The sequence below is a fragment of the Coregonus lavaretus genome (assembly GCF_964263955.1).
Source record: "Coregonus lavaretus genome assembly, chromosome: 34".
Taxonomy (NCBI): domain Eukaryota; kingdom Metazoa; phylum Chordata; class Actinopteri; order Salmoniformes; family Salmonidae; genus Coregonus; species Coregonus lavaretus.
In genome coordinates this window covers 28,675,566-28,690,172 of record NC_140021.1, presented here as the reverse complement: position 1 = coordinate 28,690,172, position 14,607 = coordinate 28,675,566, and the positions used below count along the sequence as shown (strand labels likewise).

Genomic DNA, 14,607 nt, shown 5'->3' with positions numbered 1-14,607 from the left:
AATGGCACCCTATTCCCTACACAGTGCACTGTTTTTGACCAGAGCCCTATTTACCATTTGAGACGCAGCCATTCTCCAAGACCATTTCAATTCCCACCTAATGAGGGGCCTGTCATTACCAGTCTGGGGCCAGTAGAAATCACCTGGCCAGTAGTGCCAGTGGAAGGCAGTGTGCCGTGCTCTTAAATTGACTCTAAAACTCTCCACCAATGTAATTTATGGTCTCCGACCATGGCAGCTGCAGCATGTCCTTTAGAAAAAGTGAAAGAGAGAGAGAGAGGGAGAGAGAGAGAGAGAGAGAGGGAAAGAGAGGGGACAGGGAAAGAGAGAGGGGACAGGGAAAGAGAGAGGGGACAGGGAAAGAGAGACGGGACAGGGAAAGAGAGAGGGGACAGGGAAAGAGAGGGGACAGGGAAAGAGAGGGGACAGGGAAAGAGAGGGGACAGGGAAAGAGAGGGGACAGGGAAAGAGAGAGTGAGGAGAGAGCGGGAGGGTGAGAGATGGAGAGAGGGGACGAGAGAGAGAAGCGAGCAAATGAGAACGAGAGAAAGAGAGGGGTGGAGTGGGGAGGCTGATTTATCAATGCTAACTGGTTCCAGTGCAGGAGCGCTCCATCACGACCCAATGGCGAACGTGCATAAAGACTGCAGAATTCAGATATTACATCAGTTTTAGCACTCTCCACTGAGTTTTTAAACTATGGCGTGCGATATGGTTCAATGTGCTAATAAATCAGCACAATCTACTTTTTCAAACTGCCAGCGTCTTGAAGCAAAAATTGGGATCATGTACAGTGCATTCAGAAAGTATTCAGACCCCTTTACTTTTCCCACATTTTGTTACGTTACAGCCTTATTCTAAAATGGATTACATGAAAAACAAAAAATCCTCATCAATCTACACCCAATAATGACAAAGCGAAAACAGGTTTAGAATTTTTTGCAAATTTATTAAAAATAAAAAAACTGAAATACCTTATTTACATAAGTATTCAGACCCTTTGCTATGATACTCGAAATTGAGCTCAGGTGCATCCTGTTTCCAATGACTATCCTTGAAAATGTTCTACAACTTGATTGGAGTCCACCTGTGGTAAATTCAATTGATTGGACATGATTTGGAAAGGCACACAACTGTCTATATAAAGTCCCACAGTTGACAGTGCATGTCTGAGCAAAAACCAAGCCATGAGGTCGAAGGAATTGTCCGTAGAGCTCTGAGACAGGATTGTATCGAGGCACAGATCTGGGGAAGGGTACCAAAAAATATTCTGTAGCATTGATGATCCAAGAACACAGTGGCCTCCATCATTCATAAATGGAAGAAGTTTGAAACCATCAAGACTCTTCCTAGAGCTGGCCGTCCGGCCAAACTGAGCAATCGGGGGAGAAGGGCCTTGGTCAGGGAGGTGACCAAGAACCCGATGGTCACTCTGACAGAGCTCCAGAGTTCCCCCGTGGAGATGGGGGAAACTTCCAGAAGGACAACCATCTCTGAAGCAATCCACCAATCAGGCCTTTATGGTAGAGTGGCCAGACGGAAGCCACTCCTCAGTAAAAGGCACATGACAGCCGCTTGGAGTTTGCCAAAACGCACCTAAAGAATCTCAGACCATGAGAAACAAGATTTAATTATTTGGCCTGAATGCCAAGCGTCACATCTGGAGGAAAAACCTGGCACCATCCCTATGGTGAAGCATGGTGGTGGCAGCATCATGCTGTGGGGATGTTTTTCAGTGGCAGGGACTGGGAGACTAGTCAGGATCGAGGGAAAGATGAACGGGAAAACCTTCGGGACAAGTCTCTGAATGTCGTTGAGTGGCCCAGCCAGAGCCTGGCCTTGAACATGATCGAACATCGCTGGAGAGACCTGAAAATAGTTGTACAGTGACCTGTCCAGAATGTTCACAGTCATGGGCCAGTTACTAGTCAAACTATTTAATCAATTTTAGAATAAAGCTGTAACGTAACAAAATGCGGAAAAAGGTCAAGGGGTCTGAATACTTTCCGAATGCACTGTATACTTTGCTAATGACCATACAAAAAAAAGAGTAACGGAGAGCAATGTACAATACGGCGAAGTGCACGGGGGCCGCCATCTTCATGCACCTCCGCTATTGGGTAGTCATCTCCCTGTAATGTGCCAACACATTTCCTGGTCTGTGTCCTGGCCTGGTCTGTGTAGTAATGCACCATAGGCTATTCCCTATAGCCTATAGCGCATTACCTTTGACCAAGGCCCATAGGGCTCCGGTTAGGGCTGGCACAATTACCGTATAAAAGACGGTCATGGGGGGAACGAACAACTGACTGAAGATAGGATTGCCGGGCATTCGTGCGGTTGAGTCTGTTTCTGCGGTAACATGGACTCTTAACAACGTGATGAAACTTTATTGCTCCTTGCTAAAACAAACAAGGCATTGTAGCAAACAAATCTTTGGTTGCCTAGGCAATGCACCCCTCTCTGCAGCAGTAGCACCCATAGAAATATAATGAATAGAACAGGCATGGAACCTCTAACCCAATTTGACCGGTAAACTCATAGTCCCAGTTGGTATTAAATAGAATATCTCGGGCCTGCCCGCCTGTGGGAAAAACAACTTGTGGTTACCCCATTGGCTCATAGCAAAATCTTGACCTTATTCAAACGCAATTTTGTTGTTGTCTGCTTGTTTTAGTCAACAGAGAAGGTTTTTCTGGATCAAAAAGGGGGATAGATGGTGGCCCTGTCGGGGGTGTAGTAATGGGCGTGGTCGGCCCCTTGGCGTGGTTTTAATTTCCTGCAATTCTATATATTTTTCTGTGGAGATGAGAGAAATGTTTGCAGTGTGAAAGCAAATTTCCTACAATTCTACATATTTTGCAATGCCATCGTGTTCTTATGCTCAAACATTATAACAAAACCCATTTGTACCCCAATCGGGTCCTCTAGGCATGTGCCCTGCATGCCCTGTCAGTAATCCAGCCATGCCATGCCAAAAATACTCCTAAATTCTTATTTTTTCTCTCCTTGACTGTCTAGCTTCCATTTATGGGGTTTTCTAGTTAAATATATATATAGGTAAAGTATCTGTTTTACATACTTTCAGTATGGTTTTAGTCATTTAAGGTTACACTGAAAGCATTTTTCCACCCCCGGAAAATTAATAAAATAAAAAAATGTGGGTGTGCAGCGCCGATGCGCATTCTAAATGCATATAGGGGAAACACTGTCATTCTATTCCTTCTATTTCTATGGGAGCACATGTAGTCAGGAGCTGAGTTGAGGAGAAAATGTGTCTTAAAAATGCTAAATTTGCTATTTGAACGGTTATTACAGTGAACTCGGTCATTTGGCTGCCTGACAGCAGTAGCTCTGGTCAAAAGTAGTAAATCGGGAATAGGGTGCTTTTTTGGACGTGGCTCTACTGACGACGTACCGTTCAATCTCCTCTGAAGGGCTTCCTCTTGCAAAGTAATGCAGTAAATCTGCTCATCCAGGTCCTCCAGGATCTGAGGGGACAAAATGGGTTATAATTAGGCCCAAAGTGGGGCCGGAGAGTAACAGATGGGTGGATGAGTTGGTGACATGTTTGTAGTCCTTGTGTCCACAAGTCGCGCATGTTAATAACAAAAAAACAAAAAAACATTTATGCACTCACTAACTGTAAGTCGCTCTGGATAAGAGCGTCTGCTAAATGACAAAAAATAAATATATTTTTTTTATCCCCATTACAGAGTCAGACAGAGGAAAGCTAAGTCAGACAGAGGAAAGCTAAGTCAGACAGAGGAAAGCTAAGTCAGACAGAGGAAAGCTAAGTCAGACAGAGGAAAGCTAAGTCAGACAGAGGAAAGCTAAGTCAGACAGAGGAAAGCTAAGTCAGACAGAGGAAAGCTTCGTCAGACAGAGGAAAGCTAAGTCAGACAGAGGAAAGCTAAGTCAGACAGAGGAAAGCTAAGTCAGACAGAGGAAAGCTAAGTCAGACAGAGGAAAGCTAAGTCAGACAGAGGAAAGCTAAGTCAGACAGAGGAAAGCTAAGTCAGACAGAGGAAAGCTAAGTCAGACAGAGGAAAGCTTCGTCAGACAGAGGAAAGCTAAGTCAGACAGAGGAAAGCTAAGTCAGACAGAGGAAAGCTAAGTCAGACAGAGGAAAGCTAAGTCAGACAGAGGAAAGCTAAGTCAGACAGAGGAAAGCTAAGTCAGACAGAGGAAAGCTAAGTCAGACAGAGAGGAAAGCTAAGTCAGACAGAGGAAAGCTAGAAGGCCATGATACTTTTTTTTACAGTACACATAAATACTATACATGTAGTAAGGTGTTCCCGAAAACCGGAAGTAGCCAGCGTAATGAAAAAAGTAGAAAACATTTGTGCACTTTAAAATTGAATGTGGCATCTGCTGCACCGCAATTTGTTAAAGAATTAGGTAGCCAGTCATATGAGGGTTAGTATGCCAGCTATTTGGCTGGCATCTGGCGCTTCTAAAACAAAATGATGAAGGTGTTTTCAGAGGTAGAGAATGGAATGGAAGTTAGTACTCACGGTTGGTTTGACTAGTAACTGGCCCATGACTGTGAACATTCTGGACAGGCCCACAGGAGTACACACTGGGGACGAAGAAGTTACAAGTTGTGAGACACAACCAAAACACTTCTAGCACATTAGGGACCTAGGGATTACTACAGAAATTGCCTTCTAGTCCAAGTCATATGTGATTCCCCCCCCCACCCCCTTTTCATAAAAGCATGAAACTTGGTACACTTGTACAGTTTAGGCCTCTATTAAAAGTGTTACTGAACTTGCCGCACATCAATCGTCAATTAAGATAATATTCCATTTAATTTGCACATATTCCATTGAATATGCTCCCATTGATTCAACGACAATACTCACTCAGGAGGAGCAGTCCCCCCATCAGAGATATACAGGAGTAGAGGTAAGGCAAGTAGAACTCCCAGAGATCTGAAGGAAAAGGGAGAAAATATTAGTCAAAGCTGAACCAATACATCAAACCACGCAGCTAGAAACAGAGAGAGGCTGCGTCCCAAATGGCACCCTATTCCCTATATAGTCCACTATTTTTGACCAGGGCCCATAGAGCTCTGGTCCAAAGTGGTGCACTATATTGGGAATAGTGTGCCATTTGGGACACAGCCAGAATCCCCATAGCCTTACCATAGAGTGACTCCATACTGGCTGCGTCATTGTCGATGAGTGCGGACGCCACCCAGACTATTCCTAGGATGAGCAGTCCGAGGAGGAAGAGCATCACAAAGGTCTCTAGAACCCGTGACTTAATGCCCTGCGAGGAAACACACACAGATGGAGAGGAGAGAGACGTGATGAACAAAAATAGTCATGTAACTGTTTTTATTCATAACAAGCTGTGATTTTGCCAAGTTCTCCTAAGGCTATTCACACTGCCTAGGAATTGAGTGAGGCAAGGAAGGGTCAGCGAAACAAGCTCATTCTAAAAGATGACCCATCAGCTGAATGAATCACTTGGGCCCAGTTCCAAATGGCACCCTATTCCTTACATACTAGTGCACTACTTTTGACCAGAGCCCATGAACAGAGTCCTATGTTAAGTAAGTAGTTCGCCTTGTCCGAGCCAGAATGGCCCATAGGGCAGGACGAGCATAGGTCCTGTTTCTGTATCGTGCGACAGTTTGGTACCCCGATCCTTAACCTTAATGCTGAGTGCCAAGCAGAGAGGCGTCGGGTCCCATTTTTTGAGTCTGTGGTATGACTTGACTGGGGGTCGAACCCCCAACCTTCCAATCTCAGCGCGGACACTACCCACATTTGAATAGGGTACCATTTGGGATGCTATCTTGGTTCATAGAGTGAAACCTTGCAGACACTGCAGTCTCCCGACAACCAGTGTTGCTGCAGTCTCACTTCGTTGCTTCAAATATCAATGTAGCTAATACAGTACCTTCTCTATAAAATCACCCACACAAATCCCGCTCTCTAATTTGAAACGCCATTGCTTTACATTCAGGCTACGTCCCAAACGGCAGCATATTCCCTATGTAGTGCACTACTTTTGACCAGGGCTCATAGGGGCCTGATCAAAAGTAGTGCACCGTGTATGGAATAGGGTGCTGTTTGGGACAAATTCTCAGTTCCATATTACAGCCCCACGCATACTTAACTGATCCCAGAAAAGTCCATGTTAAAGCACCTTCTATAACAGTATATACAGCCTATAAAAGGGGCCTATCCAGACTCAGAGCCGGGTCCGGTTAAATTAAAAAAAAACCTGAAGTGAAGCCTCGCTACTGTCTGTAGATTAAGAGCAGGCCTTCCTTTACATGTGGAGATGATTAGGGGTGCTCTTAATGCGGCCCAGCGCAAACAGGAGTTGTGGTAATTTGGGTTTTCCGGGTCACAGACTGCTGAGTGGTTAATAAAGTATTCTCTACCTGTTCACACAGAGTCCATTTACCCCCCGCGCCGCCAGTGGAGGTGGACAGGCTCTACGCAAACCCGAAACAGAGGCTGCATTCCAAATTGCACCATATTCCTTATATAGTGCACTACTTTTGACCAAGGCCCATAGGGCTCTGGTCAAAAGTAGTGTACTTTAAAAGGGGATAGTGTGCCATTTGGGATGCACCCTTTGTTTACAACACTCTAGAGGAGATACTTTCTGGCAGGTACTATACATAGTGCAGTGATCCTCTGTTTGAATGGAACTGCTTTTCTAAAACTCTAAACTCAGCATTGATCCCACATCTCACACACTGAACACTTAGGTTACCATCGTCACAACCATTTCGATAATCAATCACGTTCGGCAAACAGTCTCACCCACACAGACAGTGGAGCTGTAAAATCTAAGCTATCTATGAGCCCTGGTGAAAAGCAGTGCACTATATAGGGAGCCATTTGGGACACAGATAGAATGGCATATTGCTGAAATATCACCCCCCCCCCCAGAATGGCATATTGCTGAAATATCACACAACGCCCCCCCCCCCTCCCCCCCAGGTTAGATAGACCTGTGTAGAATTTTCTAGCACAGCAGTGGGTGTAGTCTAGAGCGCCCCAGTGTGGCCATGTCTGATACGGTCTGCCGCACCTCAGCAGGCAGGCAGGCCTACTGAGTCTCTAAAGTGAGAAAATGAGTTTTGAATATACTGTACAAAGTCTGCGTCCCAAATGGCACCCTAATCTCTATATAGCCCTATGGGCCCTGGCAAAAATGTAGTACACTATTTTTGGAATAGGGTGCCATTTGAGACGCAGACATATTCCCTCAGTAGACCTTATAAACCTCATATCTAGAGAAGCATCTCATGTGGTCTACTGAGGGAATGTCTACGTCTCAAATGGCACCCTATTCCCTAAATAGTGCACTGGTCTAAAATGGTATAATGGCAGGCCCTTTATCCTGACCTGCTTACTGAAACCTCTATCCTCCAGTGTGTTCAGTTCTTCCTACTGAGCACAGGCTACATAACTACCGTGATGCTGCAGTCTAGCGGCTCACATCAGAGCTGAACTGGCCAATAGGGAGATCTCAATGCCGAGAGAGAGATGGAGAGAGGGAGGGAAGGGGAGAGATGGTGGAGGAGAGTAGAACAGTTGAATGTCTGAGCGCATCTCGTCCCCAGAGGTGAAAGAGGAATGCTTTCAGGGACTTCTGTCACGTCCCACACACACTCTCTTAAGGAGGCTCCGAGATGGATAGGACCTTGCATGGCCTGCTGCAGGAGGCGGCTCCACTCGGGGGCCTCAGTCCACCTTAACCAGCAGCCCATGCCATGCTGAAGGTGTATTCCCTCTAGGCCAGGCCTCTCAATCATTTATAAGACTCAAATCATTACCCATTCAGATCATTTAGGGCAAAGGCAATGCCTGTCACCTCCTCTAATATTATTCCTGTGGAGTGTCAGACAAAGGTTGACCAAGTGTTGGGAAGCAGAGGGTCTGAATTGCAAGCTTTGAATTAATCCGGTATCACATATTCCATTACTTATACCCTGCTCTTGCATAACAAATTAGCATAATTGTTTTAAATACTGAAGATATGTTTTTCATTACAATGGTAAGCAATGCAGACAGTCGCCACAATCATCAAAACGTGGAAACGTAGTTAAAACTCGTTTAAAAATAGGCCAATCAAATCCCCATTCATCACATCAGAGCGGCTTTCTTCCGGTAGAAGAAAGGGAGAGTGCCATGGCATCCAGAGCCGAGCGCCAGCCCGAGCTGAATGTTTCTATTCCTGGCATTCTAAATGTGTACCCCACCTCTATACTGTATATATATATATAAATAACTCTGAAATATTCAGCTTCCCCCGATCCTCACACCGCCGAACGTGGGGCTAGCTGCCTGCTCTGCCCAGTGCAGCTCCACTAGAATACCAGGGAATCAGAGACTTCCAAGAAATGTGTGTGTGTGTGTGTGTGATGACTGCTTCTAAACAACCACAGCGACACACACTCGCAACAACCTACACTTGTGTGTGTTCTCACCCAGACCCATCCACGAGAGCCATTCCAAACCACCAGCAACCCAGGGGACACTGAATTAGAGGTCTAACTAACTTACAGCTGATATACCCTAGTGGACCCGACCACGGCTCTGCATAAATCCTATTGCTTTTAGGTTAGGGGAAGTTAATGACTTATAGCACGCCAAACCTATACATTAACCAGAGGGCAACTTAGCTGATACATTTTCTTTGTCTAGCTTTTTATTTTTTATTACCGGGTCCGTTTGGGGGTTGTGTAGGAAATCCAGACGTCAGTTCTGTTCGGATCCAACTTTTTGGACATGTGAAGAACTCTACACTGAATCACTGGTTGCCCTAATACCAACACTGAACGGCTCAATGCTACCCTCTTACTCGGTAGGATCAGAAACTACATATCTGGGTACTGCTATGTACAGCACAATGGATACATGCATCCCAATGCGTGTCCTTGGAGAAGCATAGCTAGACAGTGCCAGCATCCTGAATGGCACCCTATTCCCTACGTAGTGCACTACTTTTGACCAGGGCCCAAAAGGGGCGCACACGCAGTGTTTCATCAGAGCTGAATGTCATTGTGCCATGGTGTGCTATTCCCTCCGCTTCCCCAGGGCAGAGAAGGGCAGAGAAAGACAGAGAGGGAAAGAGAGAGAGAGTGATGGGAAATGAGATGGGACAGAGAGAGGGCGAAAACGAGGTCTGTGCAAACGAGTGAGGAGAGGGAGAAAAAGGGTAAACAAGGTAAAGAAAGGGCGGGGCAGATGAGTACAATAAGGAAGGAGGATAGGGACTATAGTGACGGATAGAATAAAGAATAGCATGGGATGCATGGGAGAGGTTGAGAGACCCCGAGACCCAGACATTGGGGGGAGGGGAGAGAGAGAGAGAGCTTCCTTCCCTCCAGCCCCATTAATCTACAGCAGGTCAGCGCACAGTGGCAGACATCATCCCACTGCCCATTGCTCCACTCCCCTGACATGAGCGTCTGGGATGGAGGGAGAGGGCCGACCCCAATCCACCACTCCCAGCCAGTCCACTTCTCTGCCTCTGCTTGCTAAAGACACACCAGATGCCAAGGGCCCTTATTAGTGTACCCTTCAGTCCCGGCCTTCAGCCCCGGCCGTGTCAGAGACAGAAAGCAGAGAGGGAGTCACTGGTCTGGAGGGGACTGGAGAGCCTCCCCCTGTAGAGCTGCTGCAAACTAAACTTCTAAAGACTCGCCCCAACAACACAGCAGTGGGCGCATGGGAAACCGTTCGCTTCACGTCGTAGCGCGATCATTTGCTTCAAGTCGGTCTTGTACGACGAGAGAGGAAAAAACAATGCCGTAAAAATCATACTTCACTAGCACGCCCCTTTTTAGTTTTAATGTAAAGCCTTCTAAATTAACCTGAGCCATTCGCTCACAAGCTCCCATGGCCAATACATTAGACGTGGGTCAGAAAACAATGGGATTTACAGGGAGGAAGAGGCTTCAGTAGGCTACTTTTGATGTTTTCCTCGAGTTTATTCACCCTACAGTGACTCCATCTTGTTATCATTACCAAGAGGTGTCAGGCTGATAAGTCTTCAAAGAATAAATGACCGTCACCTGTCTTAATAAAACACAATTTTCTACCACCAGTTTCGGATGTTGCACACCGTGTTCAGCCAATCAGGTTGCAGCGGTGCGCAAGATCAGGAAGCAGCATTAGTCACTCTAGCATGGTGGTGGAAAATTGTGTTTTATTAAGACAGTATGCATATTTTCCCTTTATTGGAGGCCGGCGGGCCATTAAATCAAGTTAAGGATGAAACCGACGAAGTTGCAGCCTGAATTAAGGATGTTTTATGTACGAGCCGGTCACCTGTACAGGCTTCCTTCTTTTCACTCTGTCATTTAGGTTAGTATTGTAGAGTAACCATCTTCAGTTTTCTCCTATCGCAGCCATTAAACTCTAACAGTTTTAAAGTCACAATTTTTAAAGTCACCATGGTGTAATCCCTGAGCGGTTTCCTTCCTCTCCGGCAACTGAGTTAGGAAGGACGCCTGTATCTTTGTAGTGACTAGATGTATTGATAATCCATCCAAAGTGTAATTAATAACTTCACCATGCTCAAAGGGCTATTCAATGTCTGCTTTTTTTTTTTACCCATCTACCAATAGGTGCCCTTTGCGAGGCATTGGAAAACCTCCCTGGTCTTTGTGGTTGAGTCTGTGTTTGAAATTCACTGCTCGACTGAGGTAACTTTCATATAATTGTATGTGTGGGGTACAGAGATGAGGAAGTCATTCAAAAATCATATTAAACACTATTATTGCACACGGAGTGAGTCAAACCAACTTATTATGTGAATTGTTAAGCACATTTTTACTCCTGAACTTATTTAGGCTTGCCATAACAAAAGGGGTTGAATACTTATTGACTTTTCATTTGTAATCATTTTGATTAACATAATTCCACTTTGACATTATGGGATATTGTGTGTAGGCCAGTGACAAAAACAGAATCGCAATATAATAAAATAATTATTCAGGCTGTAACACAACAAAATGTGGAAAACGTCAAGGGGTGTGAATACTTTCTGAAGGCACTGTATAGCCGGCTGGTTACATTAAAGTCGGATGCAGATGACAAACGAAGTAATGCACCGAGCGGTCTGTCTGAACTACTGGCTACCTTAAAAGGCGCAATATGCAGAAATCGCTCCGCCATTTCCTAAAATGTCAATATATCACCTAATTTCAGTTTATGTGACAAAACAAGCAATCATTGTGTAGAGAATCATTGTACCATCTAAACCACTGTGAAATATATTTTCCATAACAAAAAATATTGTATTTTCAGCTGTTTGAAGCTGGTGTACAAAACCAAACTTAAAAGACTCAAAATGAAACGTAAGAACGGGAAACATATAAATTGCACACAAAGAATAGATCTACCGCTTCTTGGACATGCTTTCAATGAGAAAGACAGATCTATAACTCACATTTCTATGTGCATTTGGTCAGGTCGCCCAAAAAGTTACATATTGCAGCTTTAAATCAAGACTTCAACTTGTTTTGTGCCAAAACCCGGGATCAATCCAATGAATCAGACTTTTATCTTGAAAACCAACTTACACTATTAACATTGGACTTGAATCTCAGCCTTGTATAGCAGGCATTAGATCTTTTTTTCAAACCAACAGAAAGAGGTCTAATACCCCAAAACACAACACAAGCTACAAAATAAACAGACAATTTCATCCCAAAAATGTAAACGCAGTCCCTCTAGGAGCTGATCATTTCGTTTGAAAGACAGAGGAAAATAAGACATTCTCAGCTCAAACTAATACGTTGCCATGGCGACGGACATTGTAACAGAGGGGCTTTCGCAAGACATTCTGACCTTAAAGGAAGGTATGTAAACATCACTTTATATTCTCCGGCCACCCCTGCCAGAGCGAAGGCCTGGGAAAAATGTCTACATGTGCAGAGAGATTTGAAATAAACATCCAGGCTCCATTGTGGAGCGCCAACAAAGAATAGTATCTTAGTAACACAAGGCGGTTTACTCAGCTCAGACGTTTCCCCTCCACAATAAACACACACACATTTCTTCATCACAGGGTTTAGCCTAGGGCGTTAGATTGATGAGGAGCTTCTTTAAGCAACAGATGAAAACTGCTGGCCCATAGCTGGGTCACTCTCTGGGTCAGACTAAGTATGTCTCCCAAATGGCATACTATCCCCTATATAGTGCACTAATTTTGACCAGAGCCCAATGAAACCTGGTCAAAAGTAGTACACTTTATGGGAAATAGGATGCGATTTGGAACGTAGCCTAACTAAGGAGAGGATCAGCAGAGTTTTCAATATTGGGAGGAAGACAAAAAAGGAATGCTACTCAATACTTTATAACAGCTCTGTTGATGATGTAATGTTTTTATCACATATGAACTGGAGACTTCTCATCCAGAGGGGATGTATGAAGAATTAGGCTTACAATGGGAGAGCAAGTTCTTTTTTGGAAGCCTATGAAATAAGGCTGTCTGGATGGACTGGGATAGCTGCGAGGCCAAGGCAGAGGAGAGACCCTAGGGCCTAGGACACTCAGGCCAGTGGTCCATCATACAGATACTGACTGACCATCATCCTAACCATGCCATCTACTGGTGGTGAATACACAACAGGGCCTTTACCCTCCAAACCAAAATAATTCATAGTTAAAGATAATTAATAGATCATTGATCGTTAATATATAAAAACAAAACTCATACAAAAAACGTAATATCGCAAAAACGAAAATTCCAAGAAACATAGCCAAAATGTGAAGAAAAAAAACATGTTTGAATTATAGCTTAAATCAGGGATGGGAAACTTTGATGGGGGTGGGGGCCACAAAATCTGAACTCGTCATGACGCCCCCCTCTTGACAATGGAGAGAATAAAACTTGAATTTGAGTTAATTTCCTGTAATTCACCACATTTTGCCATGGGGCGTAGAGAAAAAGTTGCAGTTTTAAAGCAAGTTTGCTGCAATTCTATACATTTTGCCATGGGACGGAGAGAAAATGTAGCCATTTTACAGCTAATTGCGTGCAATTCTACAATTGGTAGGACTGTCGGAGAGAAATGTTTGCAGTTTTTAATATGATATCGGAGTGAGAGTGACTAACACAATCAATGGGGGCCCCCCGGTCGGTAATTCGACTATGAATACTATACGTTTAGATAGATGGCTAGACTAACTTACCAATCTAAAACATTTTTGCTGACATGGGCTAATTGAGTGAAGGTCAGTGACTGACATAAGATAAAAACTGCTGATGCACAACCAAATTTAGAAATTGCACCTTGTGTATTTTTCTATTCTAACTCTCAACAGTAATTCAGACCCTGACTCAGTTCCCCCAAAAAATTTATCCACGGGCCAGGGATAGGCCAGTTGCCCATCCCTGGCCTAAATCAACCAGCCCTAAAATGTGGTGGGTTCATCACAAAGTAGAGCTGGTCTAATATCTTTGTATAAGCATGAGGTGATGACTGGCTGGCACACAGTCTGCAGCGTAAATGGGTTTCTGGAACAAGACAAGGAGCCAAAACGCTCAACTATAAGTTGACATTTAAAATCTGCCACGAATTTAAAAGCATTTTGCAACCATTAGTAATGAATCTTTTCAGCTAAGAAAGTCAGAGAGAGTAGTAAAAGGTATAAGGTTATTGTGGCGTATTTTACGCCGGTGAATAAAGTTAGTTCATACCCACATTTGGGCCGTAAGTAATTCCGATTCATCCACAATTTGGACAATTTGAAAGACTGTTAATCATCTGGACAACAGAACATCTGAGTGATGAGCTACTAAAAACAGCATAGAACATTTCAATCTCGATTCAACTCGGAGAACTTTAGTGCCCTCGTCAAAAGTAAACAAAGCCACATGAAAAGCCTGACTTAAACCGTTACCAGTTAAATTCATCATTCACTTCATTTCCGCAGTCAAAGGGACATTTCAGTGCCGTAACATTATGGCCACATAAACCCCTGAAATCTAATATTCAGTCTCTAATACTCTTATTGAGAGAGGGCTAATATCACATTATAAAAACTTAAAATCAAGCTTTTAACGTCATCCTGTGGTCGGTCTGTTGAGTGACTCGGCGGGGTGCGTTCCTCTGTTCTCCACACATACACAAATATACCTGGATGTGTAGCCAACATTAAGCAGTGCTTCCTCTCAGCAAATGTACGAATGATCAGTAGCAAGAAACAGTCAAGAAGTTCAAAATGAAAGGGTACAAAAGCATCAAGTGACAGAGGCTGGTGTGTTCCACTTCCTAGCCATCCTGGACTTTATTACAAGAAATCCAAACGAAACAAATTAGCAGCCGGGCCCCCCAAAAAAATGGGGCTGTAAACTACAGTAACAGACACATTTTTATGTAAGTTTGCCAGGAGGGACATAAACCAGAAGGGTTTCAAACTGTGACACAGGATAGAGGTGAATTAAAAGTAAATCTTTCCCCGCGCTTTTTCGGCTCTATAGTGCCGTCATGTTGTTCTGTCTTTATGGACCCGCAGAACACGGGCCCCGGCCCCTTTCAGGGGTAATTCATTAAACGAGGAAGTTCGCTGAGGCTTACAACTCGATTATTAGGTTGTCCTTTTGAAGTTTTATTTT

General features: G+C 44.2%; 1 protein-coding gene across 1 annotated transcript in view; it reads right to left on the bottom strand.

Moving 5' to 3' along the window:
* Positions 1-14,607, bottom strand: part of LOC311109185 (limb region 1 protein homolog) — a 68,768-nt gene that overhangs the window by 37,321 nt on the left and 16,840 nt on the right. The window contains exons 6-9 of the mRNA XM_084152024.1: positions 5,151-5,277; positions 4,869-4,937; positions 4,518-4,582; positions 3,419-3,491 (exon numbers count right to left, since the gene is read on the bottom strand). Coding sequence (XP_084008150.1) covers positions 3,419-3,491; positions 4,518-4,582; positions 4,869-4,937; positions 5,151-5,277 — 334 coding nt within the window. The remainder of the gene's footprint in view (positions 1-3,418; positions 3,492-4,517; positions 4,583-4,868; positions 4,938-5,150; positions 5,278-14,607) is intronic.